Source organism: Rhipicephalus microplus, chromosome X (assembly GCF_043290135.1).
Source record: "Rhipicephalus microplus isolate Deutch F79 chromosome X, USDA_Rmic, whole genome shotgun sequence".
Taxonomy (NCBI): Eukaryota; Metazoa; Arthropoda; class Arachnida; order Ixodida; family Ixodidae; genus Rhipicephalus; species Rhipicephalus microplus.
Window position 1 is genome coordinate 445,228,923 of NC_134710.1, and position 24,810 is coordinate 445,253,732.

The 24,810-nt window shown below is 40.7% G+C and overlaps 1 protein-coding gene across 2 annotated transcripts in view; it reads left to right on the forward strand.

Annotated features, from left to right (window-relative positions):
• The window catches only part of LOC119187206 (uncharacterized), a 59,884-nt gene that overhangs the window by 28,096 nt on the left and 6,978 nt on the right, over positions 1-24,810 (forward strand). The window contains exons 4-9 of one of the 2 annotated variants that reach the window (XM_075880584.1): positions 15,500-15,668; positions 17,380-17,474; positions 18,060-18,285; positions 19,882-19,931; positions 21,976-22,068; positions 23,362-23,541. In XM_075880584.1, the coding sequence (XP_075736699.1) occupies positions 15,500-15,668; positions 17,380-17,474; positions 18,060-18,285; positions 19,882-19,931; positions 21,976-22,068; positions 23,362-23,541 (813 nt within the window). The remainder of the gene's footprint in view (positions 1-15,499; positions 15,669-17,379; positions 17,475-18,059; positions 18,286-19,881; positions 19,932-21,975; positions 22,069-23,361; positions 23,542-24,810) is intronic. The other variant, XM_075880585.1, reaches the window with a different exon arrangement.

The window sequence follows — 24,810 nt, forward strand, 5'->3', positions numbered from 1 at the left end:
CTCCTTAATGTGGCCAGGCAGTTTGACATTACTTTCAGTGCATACTATTTTCTTGCACAAAAGAATTATTTCTTCAGGATTGTGTGAGAAATTCTGCACAACAACAATCCTGTCGATCACGAAATATTCTTCTTCAGCAGTGCGCACAATGCTGCTATCACTCTTTTTTGCCCTCTTATAATGCCTGCTATGCAAAATCGTTCCCTTGAAGGCAAAACGAAAATGTTCATAGAAAGCACTTGCAGACATAAACACTGAGTGCAAAGCACTGATTTCCTCTGCTGTCAACTCAGGCGAAGGATCAGGATTTCCAAACAATGATACTGAGTCAATAGATGTCACTGCCAAAGTTTTTGGATAGCCAAAAAGAGAACAGGTGAAATCTTTGACCTTAGTTTCAAAGGACCGTAGTTTAGTGACGAGATGCAGCTGCTGCCACATCACGAGCCTCTCTACAACCTGGTTTGGCACCCCTTTTGCTCCCGTGATTGTCTTCAGCAGTCTTCCATTGCCACTCTCGAACACAAAGGCAGAGTGTGCCCATAGTGGCCCGAACCTTTCCACAGAAGACGCAAGGTGCAGCAGTTGATGCAGGTTGAATGTCATCATGCGTGGACTGTAGAGTGTCTTCGTCCGGGAGACGAACTCTTGTAGCAGACGACCTGGATATTAAATATTCAGTACTAAATGAACGCTGTAGTTCTGAATGGAATTGAACACTTCAAAAGGCCTAGTATGACGCAATGGGCAATGCTAAAACCAAAAATTACATGAATTAAGATATTAAACTATTTTAGGTCGTGCATTTCAGTAATGCCACTTTTACATTTGCACCTCTTCATGGTAAAACAATGCGGTAAATGAGAACAGGGGCAGAATACTCGTCACGCACAAAACATCAAGTTTTTATAAGGCAGTGATTATATATATCAAGTCCTATTATTTTAGAAGCAGTGTGGTAAAGACCTCGTCCTAACGGGAACTGAAAACAGAGGCTGCACAGAAACACCTAGAACTGTAACATGCAACTTCAGCACAACTTCTTCCGAAGGCAATGTGTCAGTAACCGGCACTACACTGGCCATCTAGAAAGCACTAGTTTTTGGTGGTGGTGGCAACATACATCTTGTTTTATATTTGCGTTGTGTTGACGTCTGATTACAACGCCATATTTATTGAAGAAGTTTACTGTAAATAAAATGTTCTCTGAGCCACGCCACTTTCTCTCATTGTAAACATTGAGGTGTGGAGTAGTTTCGGCATATCAAAGGAGACTATTCTTAATTTTTTTACAGCAATTATGAAAGTGACCATGTTTATGACAACAATCTTTCACAAGAACTAAATGGTCGAGAAAGCACCAACAGTGACAGTGATAATGCAGATGATGCTAAAAAGCATGCTGCACATCACATCATGTGCTGCTTTTAAGGGACCCCGAAACGAATTTGATAATTCGGCATAAACACTTTGAAACGCTTAAGAAAGTCCCAAGAATCATTTTCAAACAAATTTAAACTCTTTGAATAACTGTGTATTAGTTTCAAGGCTTTAGACATATACATCAACATTGATTGCAATGGCTCAGTTGAACGAGTTTTCAGCTTCTTGCATAACCTTACGTAGCTTTTTTTCACATTACATAGCACCGGCGACTGATTTGACTGGCTATGACCACAGTCTGTGTCAGTGAACTTCTGGTGGTACGTGAGCTTTATTTACCTGTGTTACAAAATGCCTTTTAAGTTGACGTGAGCTATGCAATAGTGTTTACTTTGAGGTTTTTTTCATCGGGCATCTTTCTATTGCTAGTTTATTCATATAAGAGAAATCATTTTTCTTTATAGCACCCCTTTAAGGCACGTCGCCACCTTTGAAAACAATACTTCAAAAAAAAAACTAACTCCCCTTTTCAACATATTCAAATGTACAAGCATTCAGGATTGCTCTGCCGCACAAACGACTTCTCTATATATTTCTGTTCGACAGTTATCTTCGTTTTTCAATTACCAGTACACTTCCATAAATCTGGAAGTGATGCTTTGTGAAAATGAAACTTACATTTTGATCAGTAACACAAAGTTATACTTGTGCCCAAACTCGCAGGATACATTTATATTGGTTTGTGATGAAGTATTGTAAAGCCTATTAAGATGGGGTAATGGTAATTGTGGCCTTTTGTATTGCTAATTGCATTATTTGCTCGTATTGAGGCTCAGAATGTGACACAATGTTTACATTGCACCAACGCGCTGTACTACCATTGTGAAAGCTATTTTTCATCAGTTCAGCAAGATTGTCATCTTGCCAATAAAAACAAAATCTGGCTAAGTTCTGAGTTAAACAAAGGCTGAAATGCAAAGTGTAAGAAGTCGATGCACCTGCAAACAATTGAGTGAAACCTCTGGGCACAAGTCAATACAAGCACAAGTGATGTTTTTTGAAAGACATGCTATATGAAGAGAAGACTGTGTAGGCACACATCTGTTTAAATATGTTTTTATGAATTATGCCTGCGCAAAAACCCAAAACATGAATGAATGCTTCAGTCTGGCACTTTTGCAGCATGTTCCCAAAACTGTCCACGTAGGCTCGCACACCGCTTTCTTTGGACTGTTAGATTGAACATGTCAGTTCTGTAATCGAAATGATGGCACGATAGATATCTTAAAGCAAGCTGACATCAATCCTAGTTACAACAGCACAGTAGCTTGTCTCTGCAAGCACCGCAATCACTCGAAGATTGTGAACCCTCAGTCAATGGCTGACAAGAAAAACATTTATAAAACTAGGAGCAGCTGAACCACCAAACGAGGATCGTGGCAGCTGAGGAAGGTCCCAGCTATGAGCCTAGTGGCTAGAGGAAAACTCCTTTTTTTTTTTTCAAAACTTCATTTTTGAAGCAGGACTGATAGTTGGCTTAGTTGGTGACATATTATAGGCAGGAACAGCACCCAAACTCACAAGACGAAGAGACACAAACAGCGCTTGTTTGTGTCTATTCTCTTCGTCCCGTGAGTTTGTACGCGATTATTGCCCATATAATGCTTCATTTTTAGTTTATTCTTGCGCCAAAAGTCATAACTTTTGAATGATTTAACATTTCTCAATGAAAATCCCATGCTTAATTATGGAACAATAATCAATACAATGCATTTGAATAATTGGAAACCACCAATAGCTTTTGATGCAAGGTTTTGAGTGGATTGCAACCATCTAAAATTACCCTCTTTTGTTTTTTTTTGATATGCTATACTTATTACTGACAACAGTGCAAATATTCTAGTTCACTGCATAGCCCGATTGTACAGCTACATCACCGCCAGGTGATTTTCATTTGGTGTTAAAGGATCGGTATTTAATATCGTTCCCGCAATAAGGGGCAGGAGGGGGGCATATTATGGACTATTTCCGTAATTCATTGTGAATACTTGCACTTTTTTGTCTAATATGCCCAAATTGTGTTTTTAAACAGCCACTTTATTGCCAACACAAAGCCATCAAAATCAAAAAAGATTTCTGAAAAGGTTGCTATATACCTTAAGTAATGCAGCATGAATTTTTAGGAGGTAAATGTTTTTCACTGTGAAGTGGGGGGGGGGCTGCACAGGTGAGTGTGTAAAATTTGTTGGTTAATGCTAGTTGTCCCATGCCCAATACAAACTTTGGCATTGGCACATGCCTCTGTGTGCCATAACCAGCTCATATCACAGCTGCCATATTGTTTCATTTATCTCCACAGTGAGTGTTCAGGCACTCATCATCACCATCAAAATTTTCATGTATGTGGTCGTAAGCCTGGTCAAAGGCAACTGCCATGACGTGATGCTAGATTCTAATACTTTTGGTGGGCATGTTGATGTGAGAGCAATATTTATCATAATTGTTGTGCTGCTGTTAATTTCTATAAATTTATATCTTTATTAATTTCTCTAATATGATTATCAGGCAGAGAACTCCTCATTAAAGCATTAAGGTCTGTTATATGAGTGAAGTGCCCGGGTGAAGTGATTTTTTAATTAGGCACGGCAAGATGGACTACTGACAATGCGTTACCTGTGCCAGTGCGTGAAACACTGGTAATTGAAAAAGGAGAAAACCCACAAGAAAATCGCAGAAAGGAATCCAGAGCCCCGGCATCAAAGAAAGAGGAAGAATCGTGTGGGTGCTTTTTTTTACATTGCGGCAAATTAATTTCACAGTCAAAATACAGTAATCATATTCCCCTAGTCTAGAAAATCTAAAGGTATTGACTTGCATTAACCACCTGCTTCTTGGCCAATCCCCCTTAGTGGGTGAGAGCCACAAAAGAAAGGAACAAGCAAGCAAGCAAGAACGCGGCTAGGGTGCCGAATGTGAGCTGATCAGGTGCAGGTACCGAGATGTCAAGGCATGCACCTAGCCGGCGACGACAATTACGGGGTCCTGGGGACGATTCAACCACCACCAAGGCTATCGGCTAGTTCCCGGCACGGTCTGGTTCTGGTGTTCGAGCTGAAGACAGTGCCGCAGATGACGTCGTCTACCGGGAGTGGGAACGAGCCGTCGAGCTATGGGCCTGAGCTTAAGCACTCCCACCACGGCAGCTTCACCGCTGGACTGTTAAAGAACGCGAACCACTAGTGAGCCGTATCTATCTCCTTGCGTGTCTGGACTTCAACTCAACTGGAGAGACTTTAGACTCGTAGGGGTTTCCCCTCGTGAACGAGAACTGCCAGTGTTTGTTAGACTACCTTTTGCTGATCTTAGAATTCCCCAATTTGTGTTTTTTTTTGTTTTTGTGAAAACATTTTTTTCAGGCAAATGAAACGCTCACCTGTTTTTTTCTCCAGAGAATAAGGTTTCACAGCTAGCCCGACTAGTTTTATTTACCGAACCTGTCACAAGGTCACAAAGAAACATATGGCTACTACAGAAGCCCTTCACATACCTTATTGAGAATCATGGTTGGTAACAAGTTGCAAGGCACTGTATGAGGGGCATCTCTTCTGAACTGTATTTGAGATTGGTTCATTATAGAGCTGGTTCAAAGAATGTGAACCGTTTTGTTATGATGCCTTCTACAGGAAACAAAACAGACTCAGCCAATGCACACACCCCCTTTTTCTAAGTTTAGCACACACAAGTGGTGTACCTCCCTTATGTCCTCTGAAATTGTGATGTAAGAGCAAGCCACATAATGTGAAGTGACAAGGCCCCAATGACTTTCTTTCGGTCTTGCAAGCTGCACTTGCTTGCGCCTTTGTCCCACAAAATTTTTTTTCTGCATTTCTTCTCAGCGCCTTTACACTAAGCACTTGGCACTACCCACTGTACAACAAAGAACTGCAAACACACGCTGTAGTAAGCGATCCACCTTCATAAGGCTAGATAGAATCAAGCGAACAACAACCAGCTGTGGAACTTCCAAGCAGTGCACCATATGGCGGAATGCGTGTGTGCTGCCTTTGCCTCTCTCAGATCTAACTTTCATGAAGAACGAAAAAAACACAGCTTTGTTTTAATTTTCCACCATTTATGTGCCACTTGGGCACTTTATACTTTTCAGACATGATCATCACCAACTTTACTACAGAATGCGTTTGTTTTTTAAAAGGCCAAAGTCTATAAAGAGACTCTTAAACAACCATACTTTTAAACAACCACATTTCTTAGAAGCAACAAGAAACCCACACACACAAGATTTCACATTTGAACAAAAGCATTTGCTATGAGAGCCATGTTACCCTCACCTGTATTTGAGCATGAATTTTACCTTTCGTATTGACTTTGCATCTAAGAAAATTATCAAGCAAACATTTTCATCTCTTAACGGATAACCCTTTACACTCTGCAGTCAATCTGAGCAACTTACCAGCACGCTGAACTTGTGGCGAAGTCAGCTCTTCTAAAAAGAGTATGTACACAGCTTCAACAAGAAGCACAAAGTGGTTTAGGTGGCGCTGTGGCAGGATCTCTGAGCAGCATGGCACGGCATAGAAGAGGAGCCAGTGGCGCCATTCACTCGCCTTCCAATGGCAACGTTCTCTGATCGAGCGTGGGAGCCTAGTGAAGCACTGAGGAGGCTTGATGAAGAGCAGCCTCTTGTCCACCTGTGCGACAGTTGATGGGCGCCCTGCCGTATAATATGATATCAGTAACCCATTCCACCATTTTATAAGAGGGACATAGTTTTGCAAAAAAAATACCATAAAAGAGACACTGCCATATTGAAGCATAAGCATCTATTGCAGGCACCAGATATAAGCCTCTGGAGTGCTGAAATACTGAACTGTGTGATTAACAAGTTGCTTTTTTTTCTACTTCCCAGCATGTTTATGTGGCAGCATAGTGTACTCCACATCAAATGAGTTGCAGAACTCATGTACCATTGCCTGTGGATGGTAAGAGAATAAACTCGAAATATCGTAATTGGGCCATATATCTTGATGCCATGGCCAACATTTTTTATCCAAAATATACTGTTCATCTATAATTATATAATAAGAATCATTTTTCAAGTATTTAAAAAAATGATAGGCCTGGGCAGATAACAGTTGGTAATGTTAGTAGTTAAGTGCAACTCGTGAGTAGAGGCTCTAGCATATTACTTACCTATGTCATTCGGTTTGAACCACCAACTGGAGATGACAGCTATCAACATGTAAAAAAAAACAGCCCTCTAGCCTTTAACTTCAGCTTCAGTATTGTTTGCTGTTAGCCTCCCATGACTTTATACTATGCTCTTTCTTATCAAGAGTGTTTACACTTGCCAGTGATTCTTTCATATAATGTAACTATATTTGAGAAATCGTATTTACCTTATTGCAAATGACTTTTACCAAATTTTTGATCTGAATAAAAGTAGATGCTTGGAAATTGTTTACTTTGAGCTTCAATTAAGGCCATTTGCTACAGGTCAGAAGTGGTCTGTAGCATTTAAAAAAACACAACCCCTACATTGCCTTCCTTCTGAAACAAATTCTTTTCTCTTTTGTATTTTGTTTCCACTCACTGCTTACTAAGGTTAGAAAATATTGTATGAACTCAATCACTCTAATGGGGAACACAGCACTGCATGGCTGTGCTTCACCAAGTGCATCAGGGTGTGGCAGGGCACTTGACCATAGCGGCGCACATGTAATGGGATGTGTCACTCTAACTGTATAGCACAGCTGTGCGAGTAAAACATGCTCCATTGTTGAAGTAAATGTTGCAAAGCACCCTCTGTGGCTGCACTACATCGCTCCAGTGTGCAGTCGCACCGCGTTGAGTGGCACTGCGCTCAGCCTCGCCACACTAAGCTACGTTCGAGTGGATAAGCCGGTCCATATTGCTCTTTAACAAAATATTGCTGCAAGAAAACTACGAAAGCAAAACACAGATATATATTATATTTCAAAGCCTTCATCGTTGTGAAAAATCCAACAGGGTTTTATTCTGAAGTTGTTGTCCCAATATGATATTTTTAATGCAACCTGTCATCCCTGATGTAGTCTACTTATGCCTTGCTGCTTCAGCATTTACACCTGTTAGCAGCATTAGCTAGCATTTTTGATCTTTTACTATGTGTGTATGTATGTATATATATATATATATATATATATATATATATATATATATATATATATATATATATATATATATATATAAAATATATAATACTAAGTTGTGAAGTGAAATACTAAGATACACGACTTCAGCTTTCGCAGAAGTGACGTAATCCCATAACCTGGACACAATGGACACAAGCATGCCAGATTTGCATAATTACATGAAATGGACACTCACATGTCAGATCAGCATAATTTAGATATTTTGGAAGCGTATGTACTGAATGTTTCTCTAACAATCATACCATTTATATTTAACGACACATTTCATGTACAATATATGTTGAAACTGTTTCAGTCCAAATGTTCATGCATGTAATAATGAACTTTTGTGACACTGGGCTGCCTTCTAAGGCACATCACCTGAATAATTTTTTTTCAAACACATGACAAACTGCCACACACAACTTAATATTGTATATGTCAAGGAATCGAGCTGTGTGAATTTTGTGAAAGCTTATTGATTTACAGTAAACTGACAATGCGAATTAGACATGGAAACTTATTGAAACTTGCACTGCAGAAACTATTAAACTTATGATGAAAATTAGGCCATATAAACAAACAAGACAAAAGAAAAAAGCAGGTACACATTGTGCCTTGCTTTCTTGCTCTGCCAAGTTTTCATCATAAATCTATACCAACCAGCCCACCTATCAACCCTTCTGCATTGTACGAAACGAATGTCTCTTGAATTCCATAAAAAGGTTCTCACTAACTAACGACAAGTAGCCCTTATAACCTGCGCCCATCATGTAGCATATATTTAGCTACAGGTAAGCACGTTACTCCAGACATTTTCAGGACATGTTGAGACAAGCTGGGGGGAATTCGTTCACAACGAGTTATGTTTTGTCCTTAGTCAAAAACATGGGGCTGAACCCCGACTTGTATTCTACAAAGTAATACCAACCTATGTAAAATGCTTCCTGATTGTTGCTGGAGTCGAACCAAGCATCCGCGAAACACTTGGTGACACCAAGAAGGACACAATGCATGTAGTCCACAGTTTGGCCGAGGACAAGGTCAAAGCCCTTCAACCTTGCAAGCGGGGAAGGTCCTTTCAGCCCATTCACTGGCTCGCCGACCTCAATGGCAAATTTCATGTCTCGCATCATGCCTTTTGGTGTTCGCAGTTCATCTGCCACGACATTCATGTACCTCTGGCCTCCTACAAAAAATTGGTAGAAAAGCTTCAGTAACCACAAAGCCCTTATCATCAGACAATGCAAAAAGTGTAATTTAAACACAGCCTCACAGCTTTATTTTAGGCTATGAACCACTTGATGAAATTATGGTTTTCTGTATAGTAGATACACTGGGCCCTATTGCTTTCTATTCTTAGATATTAGGCATTTTGAATTTGAAAATATAAAGGCTTTACAATTCTAAGTTTTTGATAGCAGGTTACTACTATTAGCAAAACACTATATTGTAGTTTAGGCACCAGCAATATTTTCTCAACAGTGAGGCACTCAATGAATGCAATATACACAATGGGAACAAATTACCTTCATGATGCTCTCCGCAAGCGTAGCACCAGGGACACCCAAACAAGCCATTAAACTGGACCATGCTATTCACAGCAGCACGAGCAGGTGCATCGACGCAGCAGCAGACAGCATGGATGGTCGACCTAATGACTGATGATGCTGTATTCTGCATCATCAGTCATTCATCATCTGCTGGTGGCCAAAGTTGTTGACTTCTTCCACGAACTTGCCCATGAACAGTGACATGTCAGGTTGCCGTCCAAACCAAAGGCCCGCAACCAAACAATTTTTCATACGACACTCAGGTGGCAGCTCATTTATCAAGAACTGGATTGGCCATATCGATGATGTTGACGATTTAAAGATGAGGCTCCCATCTGTATTGAATGTGAGCGTCAAGTCCATGCTGCCAAAAGTCCCACTCCGGCGCAGTTTCCTGAGAATTGCCCCATCTGTTATGTCGTCCAGGGCCCCTGAGGTTTCGTTGCTGCCTTCATTCAACTGAATAAGTCGCTTGAAGAGATCATCCTTACTTCGGGCAATCAATGATTTTACTTGCTCTTTCAAGTCTAGAATAACAAAAAAATTTCCTTTGGCCTTCAGCGCAGAGACGTCACTGTCTACAGAACAAGTGGGGCACCTCATGGTACTTGCACCAGTTTGGGAGTTCAGCAGGCTGCCACAGACATCACAGTAGAAAAAGTGCTTGACGAGGCTCCTTGTTCTGGACGACCACATCTTCCTGAACAGGTGCTTTGTTCGTGGAAGAGTGTTCCCCTTGAAGCCAAAGAGGCCATCAATAAGGCTGAGAAGATCACCTAAGGCCACCCAGCTTAGGCCATGAGTTATCACAAAGGCCATGATCATAACTACTGCCGCTGCCTTCGATGTTGTTGACCCAGGCAAAGTATGAGAGTCCAAGAGCGCAAAATCTGCTGCTAGTAACTCCGACTCATCTAGAAAGGTCGGGAGCGCCTCTTCCGATTTGTTGCTAGCTTCAGTGTCACCATCGTTCTCAGAACAGTCGCTGCAGTCGCTGAATATGTCATCCATAAAAGGCTCATGCAGCTGGGTTTCTTCAACACTTTCAGCGCACGCACCATTATCCGTCTCCGCGTGTTCACAGACAGTGTCGTCGTCAAAGTATCTATCGGTCTGTGATGAGCGCACATCCTCGGGGTCCAAGCCGACGTTGTCGCCGCGACTAAGCGCATCGTCTGCGTCGTCTACGGTCAAGGCAGGCTCACTGGTCGATGGCGACGGGTGACCGCTTGATGCCTGCGCGTCCGCGGAGACTTCGGCATCGTAGCGAGGGTCACAGGGGCCGCTGCGCTCTCGCTGTTTTTTCCAAAACGCCGTCGACCGCGGCAGCACGAAGGGCTCGTCTCTGTCGAGATAGCGTTTTCGAGTGTTCCTTGGTGAATCCTGGCTCATTTTTTGTCCAAAAAGCACGGCCTCACAGAGCAGCCGGCGCAGAAAAATGACTTGAATGTGGTCGTCCCTAGAACACCTGGCGCAAACAAACTTTGGGGATCGATGAGCGAACTCATGTCGAACTGTCAAACCGCCACGACACACAGGAGCACGTCCGTAGTACTCGCATGAGTTGTGAATTTCTCTAGGCTTCTTGTATCAAATTGCGAACACATTACTGTTTTTTCGGTTGAACGCAAAAAAGATGTAGCGTCATCTATTGAGTAAAATACTTACTATAATTTGATTATTTGTGCTTTGTTGTTGTTTTGAGGTAGTGCAAGCTATAGTTAACTTTCAAAAAATTGAGTCAACATTTTTTCAAAATTTTAGAACGCAGTTTTGCAACTCATACAGTTAAATAACTTTGGTGTTGGCTGAACTGTCATCCGAACTCAATCTTGTAAGCAGAGGTAGTAAGTTCTGTTAGAACTCTACGTAAATGCAGGAAAAAAAAGAAGTGTGTATATTTATTAAAACAAAAATTAAAATACCACTTACCCTGATGACACGCATCATGCATATTCGGATTATTGTCTCAGGGCGCTCCGGGGGCTCTAAACACTTAGGGGAAAAAAGCAACTAAGTACTGATACCAAAATAATCAACCCAATACGTACCATACCAATACATGGTAAATAAAAGGCATAGAAAAAATGGTGCATTTTTAGATCTTCAAAATATGTTGAAATCACCACTTTTAAACAAGGTCAGTGCATTCAAACGATCAACCGATTTTGCTATTGAAATTGAAAATTAAAGTTTTCTTTATTTATTCCTCACCCTCCCCCCCCCCCCCCCCTGCGTGTTCAGGATTCTCTGATACGCTCTACCCAGGCAACATACAGCAATGTATTGTCATTCATGTTGCGTTGAACTACTTGCAGATATTCATTGCCTCTGTGAACTTCGACTGATATCAAACTGCCCGTGCTGCTTTCCAATTGTCGAAAGCCGTCTGGAAGACTACCTGCTCCTGCGTGTTCTTTTCAATAAACAGTTTTAATGATACATATATGCCGGTCACGATATCGATTTGTCATTGAATGATTCACTAAGGTAAACATAGATTGGCAAACACACTCGGTCACCAGACTCTGATCGATCTGCGAGGTTGAGTACGACTGCGCCTGGCTGAATAACATTTTAGTCTGAGTCCCCGTGAGCCCTAAGGGCAAAACATAGGTCTTGAATGAGTCTGAGTGAGCTGTGCCTTTGTTAGGCGACCAAATTACTCACGTTTACAATCGCCTGTGCACACATATCTCAACGCACGAGAGTTTATGATCGGCATCAATATTTATCAATCAGAGCGTGATTTAGCGGATGGCGCCCATGTGCCACCTCTCCTCCCAAGCTACATTTCACGGGAAGTTCTTGATGAAGGTATATCGTGTGAGTTCCTCGCTAAATTGGAACCACCGAAATTTGTATTTTCAAGTGCAGGTCAAAAGTTGTATGACAGAGTTGTGTGAGGTATTGACATTGAAGAGAAATGACACCAGCATCGAAAAGGCTAAATTAGGCTAAAGAACTCATAAGTCGGCTTCCTTAATTATAGGCTCAGACTGAGGTGAATCCGTGAGTCCCAGTGAACACTGCAAAGTATAACCAGAGTCCTTCAATGCTGGTATAACTATGGCGAGCCTGTTTTACACCCGTAAAACATGATATCCTGACCAAGATGTGCACGCAAAAATTCAATTCAGTGGCGTGCAAAGAAATTTAACAGCGGTATCGCTGACGCAATCAGCTCCGCTTTTCTTAATATGATATTGCTTCTAAAGGAAGCCACGCATCCCCATATACCCGCTTCTACCTAGAATCAGCTCGTCATAAAACCGAGGTGAACAGTAGTGAAATGCCGGAGCTCAAACGGGCAATAAGATATGCCCATTTGTCTGCTTTGTTAGCCATTTTTACGCATGTTCCTTAAGACTCTCGTTTTCGCATCGTCCCATTTGCCTGATGTAATATTGTCAAGTTCCACTATGCAGTTAAGGTCGGTCAACTCCTTTTTCAAAAAGCTGCTTAATTTAGCGTCTAATTATTTATAACATAAATATTGTTGGGGTCTTACGAGGGACGCCCTAGCAAGCCTCATCGGAAATTTCGACGAACCAGAGTTCTTTTACGGAGCTAGCATTTTTTAAATTCTAAGCACACGGTTCTCCAGCATTTCGCTTCTATCAAAATGCAGCCACTGCAACTGGTGTTATTCAATAATACGGAAAGACGGGCTAGTTGGTACTGCTGCATAATTGAAGTTTTTGCGCACACACACAAGGACACAGAAGAAGGGAACACAAGGACCAGCGCAGACTAACAACTGATTTTTATTCAGTAAGAAAACAGAATATATACGCTTACTTGCACCCCATGATCACCGCGCATGAGCAAAAACGGCATCGTACAATCTTAAAAACCAAATATCACATGTTGTTCAGCAATTCAATTTCTTTTTCACTAAGCGATATCGACGGATGGCTGACGCACATATCTTTAAGTCTAGAGATGTGCCACGCTTCTACTATTTCTCTTGTTGTCTGATTTGGGTGTACATACACCACCTCAGTTTGATCAAACAACGGATTACATGCACTAAAAGAACAACGCGCACAGTGCAGTGCTAAATGTGTTTCCGGCCTCCCTTTCAAGTTGGTCATGTGCTCCTTCAATCTCACATTTAAGCATCGGCCAGTCTGACCGACATAAAAGTTCCCACAACTGAAGGGGGTCTTATAAACTACCTTTCTTTTGCACTCAACCACCTGATGACCTGCACGCTTGGAACAATTGCCTCCGATATCCCTCGTCCTTTCCTCGTACAGATTATTTACAGCCGGACATACGCCCCCTAGTTTGTTCTTTGCCGAGAATACAACTTTGACACCATATTTAGCTGCCACCTTCTTAAGTTTATGGGAGAAACCATGCTCGTAGGGGATTACCGAAATTTTCTTTGTATCTTGGCTTCTTTCCTCTTTCTCCCCGGATTTCATTTTCTTCATTAATCTTTCGCTTGCAGTTAGAAGAAACGAGTTAGGGTATCCTGCCTTTTCCAGCTTTACCTTCTGTTCAAGGAAAGATTCTTTTAACTTGTGCTTACATGTTTTTGTAAGAGCTGAATTGAAACACCCCATTGCTATACCGTTTTTTACTATCCTTGAATGGGAGGAAGCGTACTGCAACAGGGGCTTCTCTGTTCTTAGATATGAAGCTTGTTTTTGAAAAGAACCATGTGTGTTGGAAGTATTCGCCTAGAACAGAGAAGCCCCTGTTGCAGTACGCTTCCTCCCATTCAAGGATAGTAAAAAACGGTATAGCAATGGGGTGTTTCAATTCAGCTCTTACAAAAACATGTAAGCACAAGTTAAAAGAATCTTTCCTTGAACAGAAGGTAAAGCTGGAAAAGGCAGGATACCCTAACTCGTTTCTTCTAACTGCAAGCGAAAGATTAATGAAGAAAATGAAATCCGGGGAGAAAGAGGAAAGAAGCCAAGATACAAAGAAAATTTCGGTAATCCCCTACGAGCATGGTTTCTCCCATAAACTTAAGAAGGTGGCAGCTAAATATGGTGTCAAAGTTGTATTCTCGGCAAAGAACAAACTAGGGGGCGTATGTCCGGCTGTAAATAATCTGTACGAGGAAAGGACGAGGGATATCGGAGGCAATTGTTCCAAGCGTGCAGGTCATCAGGTGGTTGAGTGCAAAAGAAAGGTAGTTTATAAGACCCCCTTCAGTTGTGGGAACTTTTATGTCGGTCAGACTGGCCGATGCTTAAATGTGAGATTGAAGGAGCACATGACCAACTTGAAAGGGAGGCCGGAAACACATTTAGCACTGCACTGTGCGCGTTGTTCTTTTAGTGCATGTAATCCGTTGTTTGATCAAACTGAGGTGGTGTATGTACACCCAAATCAGACAACAAGAGAAATAGTAGAAGCGTGGCACATCTCTAGACTTAAAGATATGTGCGTCAGCCATCCGTCGATATCGCTTAGTGAAAAAGAAATTGAATTGCTGAACAACATGTGATATTTGGTTTTTAAGATTGTACGATGCCGTTTTTGCTCATGCGCGGTGATCATGGGGTGCAAGTAAGCGTATATATTCTGTTTTCTTACTGAATAAAAATCAGTTGTTAGTCTGCGCTGGTCCTTGTGTTCCCTTCTTCTGTGTCCTTGTGTGTGTGCGCAAAAACTTCAATTATGGTGTTATTCAATCGAGTGACCTTCAAGCCAGCTGTCGAAGTGAATAACTACAAGAATATGTTAAAATTGTACTTGCAAAATGTGCACGCCTTTGTAAATCATTAATTGAAGAGCCCTTTCCGTAAGGCCGCATCCACCATGTAAGATGTGCGCGATGACCTTTCATATCATGGAGGAAGGAATATTCCTTACATATATGTCGCTCTGATGGCTCTTGAATAAAAGAAATTACCTTATTCATTCACTCACCAAATAGAATATTTTGTTTTTGACAGATAGTTAGTGTGGGTAGTTTAAAAATTGGTGCTGTTTCATATATTTACCTCCAGAAGCATAGCCAGAATTTTTATCGTGAGGAGGGGGGTCAGTCATCAATTATGCATGTTTATGCATACGCGTTTGTATGTGCGCCTGCAAATAGAACGATGTAAATTGAAAAATTCTGGCAGGAATTGAATGTCCTCCACTGGCTACGCCTCTGCTTTTCATTCCTACATGCATGGTTTCAATGCTTCTAGTGAGAGCAGACGACGTTTAGAGCCCACCACGATAGCCAAAAGCCATGAAAGCCCAAAGCAGACGAATCCATCCGTAGCCTAGCCTCTAAGGGCCATCTGCTTGCACACTTCCTCGCTGTCGCGCCGTCTTGTCTTTTTGTATCATTTACAATTGTTTTTCTTCTTTACCTTGATTTTTATAATAATGTATGCGTACGTTATATACAAGGATGGCACCAGCGCTATCGTGTCGCACCGACTGGTGAGGGATTTCTCTCCGTCGTCTGAGAAAGACATCGCAAGTGGGAAAAATAAAATGATATATTGGCGCCAGAAGAAAGACAATGGAGATGGCGATCTTGAGGATTTCTTTCCCGGGGACGTCATCGAATTGGCTGGTGAGTGGCGTACAGTATGCTATAAAGTGTGTCTGATCATTAAGCCTTGTACATTTTTATCTTTTGTTTGCTATCTCTGCGCCTTTTTTCAGTACCATCGGCGGACAGTAACCGATTATAAGTAAATTTGTATGGCGCCATTTGATCTCGCTGATTTTTTTTTGTCGTTACGCTAATACCTTACGCATATGCAAAACGTTTGACTGTGCCAGAAAAAAAAATTAAGGTGGTTCATATAACACTGAAAGCTTGCGTATATCTGTGCACTGTAGACGTAGGCAAATTGCACATACATATATTGTTGTACCACTGTGCTCGCTGAAGAAAGCACTAAGATTATTTCCTTGGCTTTTATCAGATGTGTTGATGAGTTTTAGATTTTGGAACTTAAGGGTACGATAAATGGCCGTCTAGTCGAGAATAATTGAATAAAAAGGCTAGGGCGCCGACCACAACAAAACAAAAATGTAACGACGTTTCGGCACCCAGAAAGGGAGCCTTCTTCCCAATGCAAAGGCACCCTTTCTGGATGCCGAAACGTCGTTACATTTTTATCCTGTTGTCGTGGGTGCTCTCGCCTTTCTATTCAATTTTAGATTTCTGTATAGAAGCATTATTTCACCCATTGGGTCATCGTATCTCGCATTCCTAGAGTGCAGCTCTGCTCTAAGTGTGCCTTGTTGCTTCAAGAAAGTTTCCGTAACATGATTATAATGCTCCCTTTGATGCCTTGAATCGTGCTGTGTTTGTAAATTGTGTTGCAGTGAGCTATCACTTTGAGTCGCTGCAACATCAATTTAATTAAATGCATCAAACATAAGTGCATTTATGAACGGGTGTTAAAGCCAGGCTGCATTCTGAACCAAAGAGCTCTCTCTCTCGACAATGCTATGCCTGTTTAGCCAATGAGAGCAGTGGCATTGAATCAGCTGAAGCAGCACATCAGAAAGAACTCCAGTCTTTTACATTTTTATGCTGCATATGTCTTGGATTGAGTAGAAGTTATGTAACAAATACGGACAAGAAAAAAAAATTGTGATATCTTCACTGAAGAGAGGACTGCTTTTAGCAATATTATTCAGATATTCTCTTGAAACAGGCTACAGCAACAAGTTCACTGTGAACTAAGTGCATTGCTTACTTACCAGTGCAGTGCAAATCTTCTTACACTGCGCTTATGAACCTGCATCATTGCAAATAAAGCACAGATGTCTTGACAAAAAGGTATGCATTAAGTACAACATGTGCAAAACTTTACGTCACTATTCTGCGGGCAATCGCCCCCTTGCCTTGGTCATGATTTACAATTGTTACCTTGTCAACTAGGTCACAACTAATGAGGCGTAGGTGATAATATACTTGGTACAGTAATAGCCCTTTGGCTTCTTTATTGTATCACGTCGTCCACTTTTAGTGTCTGTAGATTCTAAAAGTTAGGATGTCTGTCTAGCAGCTAGCTGCCAATATGAAATTATTCTTGTCCAATAACAAGTCCATAATTTACTACTTAGCTGCATAGCTGGCAGTCACCATTTATTTTAAAAGTGCTCATGTTTCTTTGTCAATAAAACTTTGCATGTCTTAATTATATGTACATATATGCAGACTTTTTATCACTTGTGCATCAGCAATATTGCAATATTGTGCATTCCTTTGCCTACTGCAACTAATATCACTTTCTCTGAGTAGCCTTGTTGTGGTGTTGTTACAGAATCCAAGCAGGAACTTGCACGAAAAGTGCAGAAGCGTCGTCTACGATGGCCAGATCACGTATTTGACGACGTTCTTGGGGCTTCCCCTTGTGAGGTAACTAAACTTTACCTGTGAAGCATCTCTGATAATTTATCCTGACAAATGTCTCAATAATCCTTTCTTTCTAAGTCTATTGAAAGGGTAGCACAACAATTTTTGAGCGTGGCGAGAAAATGCTGCGAATCTGTAGTTGAAGCTCCTGAGAACATGTGAGCCATTCATTCTAGCTCAGCATGTCACCTGAATCTTGCAATTATTCATCAAAGTCAGCTTGAACTTGCTTACTGTTCTCTCATAGTGATGCCGTAAACCATAATGACCACGCCCAAGGTTTTTGATCATTGGCCAATTTTAGACTCAATAATGGCATATAGGGACAGCTGCGACTGTGGGATTCCAAGACATGCTTGCTCACTCTCTGGCAAATGCTAAAAAAGTTTATATATATGTAATTCCTTACAAGACACTGGAAACATTACAAACTATTACTTATATGTAACATTGCAAATATTGCTTATTATGTGTTGAAGAATGAAATTTTTTTTCAGCAAATTCATTATCAGTGGTAATCAAAGAATCTGTGCATGTCAAGGCAGTACTCTGCAGCCATGCAAAGTATTCATGCAGTGTTGTTTGCAGGAAGAATTGAGCCAAAAAGAAAGAAAGAAAAGGAAGGAGGTGGCAAAGCGGAAAGAAATGGAGACTATGTCAATGGATTGGCCTGCAGATGATGAAGCTGGGCATGAGCCGGAAAAAAACGGGAAGTATGCTCGATTAGAGCAGGAGATTATTTCCCTTAGAAAGAAGTTAGTGGAAGAACGAAAAAGAAATCAAGATTTGCAAGACGTTGTGGTCAAAGGAATGGGTAAGCACTGCATGTTGGGTTCATAAAGGTCCTTGAAAACCTTGAAAATGCTTGACTTTGAAAAGTGCACTTTCAGTACCCTTGTTTCGATAGATAGATAAATGAATAACTTCATTCTTCCATCCATCCATTCATCGAGGACTTTCAAGCTCTTTGGACGTGTTGGCATAGAATGCTCTCTTTAAAAACACCTTGAACTTCGGGGCCATGGCTATTTAATATTAAATTGACAGTACAACCTTCTCTTCTTTCTGTTATACATTTGCATTAGTGCAGCAAACTATCCATTTCGAAAATAATACACAGTGCAAGTTTGCATATTTTCTGCTTGTTCATGCTCTGTCCTAATGTCTATTTCAATCCTCAACCCTCATGCCACCTCATCTCGCTTTCTCTCTTTTACTATCATCTTTTAATGAGTTCACTTTTGCCTCTTGCATTTAGGTTCCTCTTTCTCGCTTTTTTCTCGGTCAAGTGAGTAGTTCATGTAGTTAATATGCTTTTAAAATGCCAAGACTTGCTAATACTAGGAAAATTCTTAGCACGTGTCCTGAACTGTTGTGTGTTGGGGCACTGCTTATAATGACATCAGCATTGGACTTTTCTATGGTGTAGTGATAGTTAAAGCTTGTTCAAACACAGCAAACGTTTTTGCTGTTTTTAATCTAAGGTAAAACCTAACACCCTCTGGTAGGTACTCAGAAGGTTCAAGTTGACTTGGAAACAAAATAGATTAAAAGAAGTTTTTATGAAGGAAATAATTAAAGAGGCACTGAACATTTCAATTTTTTTTCAAGATGCTTTTTTCTTCAAGCGTTGGTACTAACGCTGATAGATATGTGGCGTTTAACGTCCTAAAACCACCATATGATTATGAGAGACGCTGGCACTTATGCTATTGTGTTAAAACATTTGTCACCCGTAGTCACTAGCTTGGTCTTGTTTTCACAAAGCTACATTCGTTCAACAAGCATGAAACAGTTCAATCAACCTGTTGTTTTCACGTAGCAGGTAGTATGCAGGTGGCAGCAATTTATTGTTCTTGTCAATGCTTTCGCATGAACATGGCCATCTGCTTTTGTTTTTCATGTGATGGGAGTTGTCTCCACGCAACTTTTTTGTTATCCCTGGTTGCAAAATCGCTGCATTCATTCTGTTCATGGTTGCATTTTGGCTGCATCACATTCTATGTTACTGTTTACCTGGTCTTTAATCACCTGGACCAAATATATGAGGTTTAAGTTTTTGTGCACAAAAACTGGCTATTCACACAAGCACTCATGGTTTAGCAAAAAAAAAACAGTCATAGAAGACTTAAAGTACCTCAATTTCACAATTCCAGGTGTCAATTTTACAAACCGTTTCATTTAGCAAAGTGATTTAATTGTAATTTTCACTTTCAACTGGTTGTGTAGAAGTGCGATAAATTTAGTCAGAGTTTGAAACATCATATTCATACAAAAATTTCTCGTTGGATGCAGTGTTTCATAGGTTGAAACTGCCTTGAAATTTCTTGACTATCTTTGGATTCTCTACTTTCAAATCTGTGCTAACCCTGCTATATATCATGTTTCCATTTACCCCCTATCGATGCAGAAAAATTGCTGAAGAAAGCATGCTGCAACTGTACCAGTCAGCAGCAGAAGGTATGTGCACATTAGTTATTTCAAAATGGTGTTTGAGGTCATTGAAAAGTGCATGACTTCTGTGTTGAGCTGGTTGGACAGGGCAACTTGTGACAGGCATTCTTTGTGTGGGAAAGCAGCTTCGAGCTATAGGAAAGTAGATGTTCATGAAAATGTTTTCAAAGTGTGCTTCTTCACCCACTGATTTTCATTTAATTGCAAGAAAGATATTGCACTAAATTCATGCAGGCCCTGTCCTTATAATCTCCTTGACACTTACAGGAGTACTGACTGAAAATATTCAAGACGAGATAACTAGGAACTAGATTTATGTGAACTCATGCAATTTCCATGAAACATCAATGGGTAATACAGCCAGGAACAAACTTGAACATAGTTTTAAAGTATGTGATGTGCAATTGCACACAGCTATGCTGAAGTACAATGAAGAAACTTGTGACATTGCCATCAAATATATAGGAATGTGTACAACTAACCAACTATGACATCACTAGTTTGGTACCTGCCTTGCTTCACGTTTGTTTTCCCCCTCTGTTGTCAAACTGGCTCACGTGCACATGTGCACGTGAGCCAGTTGCCAGTCGTGAGCCAGTCGTTTAGCCTCACGTGCACATCTGCACGTGAGGCTAAACGTAAACAGTGCATTACAGTATTGCATGTTAAAAGGCGCTGCAATGCTTTTCCATCTGCTGTGCTGAAGTGCATGTAATGCTGAATACTGAGATGAATGCAAAAATAATTATTTAAAAAGAGGCCCAGTAACAGAAATTAGCCTTTAAACTCTAAAACCCCAACTGATAAGAAAAGATGTCCTCTGTTACATTTCACTCTCCTACTAACGTCAACTGGTTACAAGCACCGTGTGTTTTTTAGTGAGTTACTATAAGAATCGCCGCATGGTGGCCCTTGTGCAGCGCTCCGAGTGTCAGTGTGTAATTGTTTGAAAGTTGTCAAATTAAAAAAAATATTTAAGTTCTTGTGCTTTTGAGGAAAGATAAAGCATATTTTTTTTTAATTTTTAATGCACAATTGTGTGGCCTATTTGTGGTATTAAAATATTACGTTAGACTTACCGTGTCAAACAATTCAAAATGCACAGTCAATTTCCTCACTCCCACATAATGAAGCATTGCTTCTAATCATAAAAATAGCTGCTCTGTGCCACTGTGTTCCGAAAACAAAGTTTAATATTAAATTAAATCATAATAGCATTGTTTCTGTGGTTGCCACTTATGTAACGACAGTGCATTCTACAGTTGGAGAAAAAGGGGTGAAAACTGCATGCTTAATTTGGGTCACAGGATTCCTTCAATTTAGCCATCTGGGTTTACAAAGAAACCACTCCTGTCCCGCACCTCTGCATGTTCTTTCTGTATCTCTACTACAACTTCGTGCAATAAAATTGTCTCCGAAAATAACAGGCCAATTATCTTGCTGTAAAGTAACATTTGTAACCTAATGATTGGGTCGATAGCTGCTTATTTTATTGAAATTAACAATATGTAAAATTTTGCTGTACTCCTTTGATGGGACGTACGAGAAAAACAGTGAATTAGTTTAGATTGATAAATTGTACTCTGAGAACTTTATTGTCATTTATTTCACTACCATTGGTTTATTACTAAAGAAAAAAAAACAGTTCAGATTTTCATGTTTAAATTTTGTGCCGAAGTCTGAGTGTGTGATGTCAAAGATTTTAAAGTGTATTTATTGTATTTAGGTTACACTGTCTAAATGCGATTTCCTCAACCTTAATGTGTTAGGTCTGTGCCATCCTCTGATGACAATTTACTGAATTTTCTTCAATTAGAAACCACGTAGACCTTAGTAGGAGCCCTCAAAATTTGTGACGTCACAGCAAATGGTCTGGAAACTTTAAGGTGGCGTTGTCACCTGTATTTTTCTTGCGGGTTTTCTCGCTTATTAAGTGTATTCTCCCTGCAAGTGTGGTGTTTTGGTATCGTCGAAGGCTACTTTACTTATGGGGTGAGAAAAGTCATCTTGCCCTTTAGTGTCCCTCTAAACTTGCAATGTCTTATTTTAGGTGCCAGAGCCAGGTGCACAGGGGTTTTGTGGGCCAAGGGAGGAGGACCGCCACGCTGCTGGAGATGACGTGGTTGACAGCCTTCAATATACGGTATGCATCAATGGTCGTTAGAAGTGAGCTCATTCTGGAGCAGTGTTAGTGGATAATTATGTCCAAAGTAGGAGTACTTATTTTTATAAGATTTCATGAGACTATAACATTGCTCTAGGGTTTTGAGCGATAGTTTTCCTTCCATTGTGCTGCTATGTCATTGCTGCAGGCACTCCCAAATTCAGTGTTAGTTGCACGACAAGTTGTGCAGGAATATGGCTCGTTGAACAGGCATCCTGTCAGGGCATTGTTAAGCTTTAACAAAAGAAAAATAAGATAAGTACTGACTCAACTAAACTTAACAACAAAAATATGCAATGCATATTGTTGTCATTGCGGTGTCCTTAATTCACATGAGACCTCGCAATAAGAAATGGATTTACTCTCACAGAAGAATTCACATGCCACACAGGCTTATACTCAAACGGCACATAAGCAAATCGCGTGTATCCCTCTTTCTACAGAGTGCCATCTTCTTTTACTCATAACAGGGCACGTGCACCTAGTGCAGGCGCTAGTAGTCTGCCAATAATATACACCCCAAACGCACATAACGAAAAAAATTTGCGAGCACTTTGATCAAAAGAAATGGCAATTCTTTATAGTACGTATCACGAGATTTTTCTTCATGTGTTTGGTACTTATGCTCTGTCTACTTGTTTATCTTGTTCCATGTTCTTTTTATGCATCATGCAAGTACCAACTTGCACAACTCTCTAACTTCTATAGAAATATAATATAAATTGCTGAGAATTAGTCTTATTCACCATTATTGTTGAATAGCTTACTTAATTATCTTTTCGCCGATAGTGATGGTGAAATACTACTGATGTAAAGTGGGACAAATGACGTGCTGCATCGTAAACTGTTACTGTTGTTACATTTATTTTAAAATGACGGCCAGGAGCAAAAAGAATTGCACTATACTGCTGGCATGAGCTGGTGCTTTTTGTTTAGTACTGCTCAATAAGCATCAGTTCTGACCCAGTATGCATATTTTTCTCCTGTTGTTAGTCTCTTTGGTTAATGTGATTTTTGCAATAATACGTCTTACTTAAATTTCTGTCTCCCCATGAAATACATATTGCAAAGATTTCAATACACATCCATGCTCTTATAATTTCACACTTAATTAGCAGTACTGAAATGTTGGAATCCTGTATAGCAAAGTTTTGCAATAAAATGAAGGCATTTTTGACACGTAGAGTTAGTTTGTTTTTAGATGTTGAGATATTTGTGTGTTAATTGAATCACTGAAAGTGCTAACATCTCGAATATTTACTTCAAATACAGGCACCACATGCTGCAACGCCAGTGCCACCTCCAGTAGCATCAGCAGTAGCAGCAGCAACACCACTGCCCCCACCACCAGCAGTGCTGTTAGTAGATGCGCAGCAGACACTACCACCACCAGCTCTGATGCCAGTGGTGCCACAAGGAGCTCAGCACTGTTCCGAAGCTGAGACTACCCAGGTAAGGTTCCCTGTAAAACATTCATAATTGCCTGGTATACGCCACACACCACTAATAACATGATCAGTTATGAAGGTGGACTTACTGTCATCTTTTTTTCGCTCCTGTTTTCATTGCACAGAAATCTTGTGTGTACAAATGCCGAGTACTGTGCAGGTGCACCGGTAGTACAGTTGCTAACCGTCTATATGGACTCGGTGTGAATGGGTGTGAAGTTTGAATACTTGAGTGTAAAAAAAAACAGGAGGGGGGGGGGTCCTACAAAAACAGCACCTATATTGGCCTTGTAGCTGAAAAAACTAATCAATATTAGTCTGTAGATGCATGCCTATGCACCACCAAGTCTGCATGTATTTCAACCAGTGTTTGGCCGAATAAACGGTTTGAGACTGCATAGCTGTTGTAGAATTTTGCAAGAAAGTTAGCAGCGAGTTCCCATAACTGGTGCTCTGGCTAAGGTGAAAATCGTCATCACATGGCATTCTGCATCGACCTACTGAAGAAAGGTGAAGGGTGCAACCCATGTATATCAAAAAAAAGGGAGGGGGGTGGGGGGCTGGACAGGATGTTGTTTCTGTAGCCTTTTTTTTGTCATCTGTGTGGGTTGCGTCCTTCATCTCCTCTCTTCAGAATGAACCAGCTAGCCCAACAATATATTCTAGAGTTTTTCACCTTTACTTTTTTATCCCTCCAGTGTCTTCCTGCATTAGGAACAGAAGCAATACTAGCAATGCATTTGGTCATGTCCCTGTATACAAGCATTTTAATGACACAGCAACTTATGACAACTAACTTTGTTTCCCATGTGCCACTTGCTGGCCCTGTGTGCACAAACGTAAAAGCGGTCGGGACATCAAGCCATTTTTTATGAAGGGGGACACAGTCATGTGTCCCTTTATAGGGACACATGATTTGGTGTTACAAGGGTACATATTGCTGTAAAACCCACAGGTCGGATGCGCATAAAGCCTGAGGTGCATTTTGGGGACACCTAACGCAAAAACATTTTACCTGTGTATAAGCCAAGGAAAGCAGAAACTGAATACACTGATTTATGCACTTATCATATCTACTGAAATCTAATGTGCATCTTCTTTTTATGGTAAACTGAGTCTAAAACGTGCATCCGCGCTAAAATTGAGCAGAACAGGAAAAAGCCTGCCTGTTGCATTGCCATTAGCATTTCAAAACTGGCCGTCTCCTGCGCATCCGACCTGGCTGTCTGGGTGCCATCTCTGCCATTGTTTCTTTCGTTTGCTGCAGTTTTCA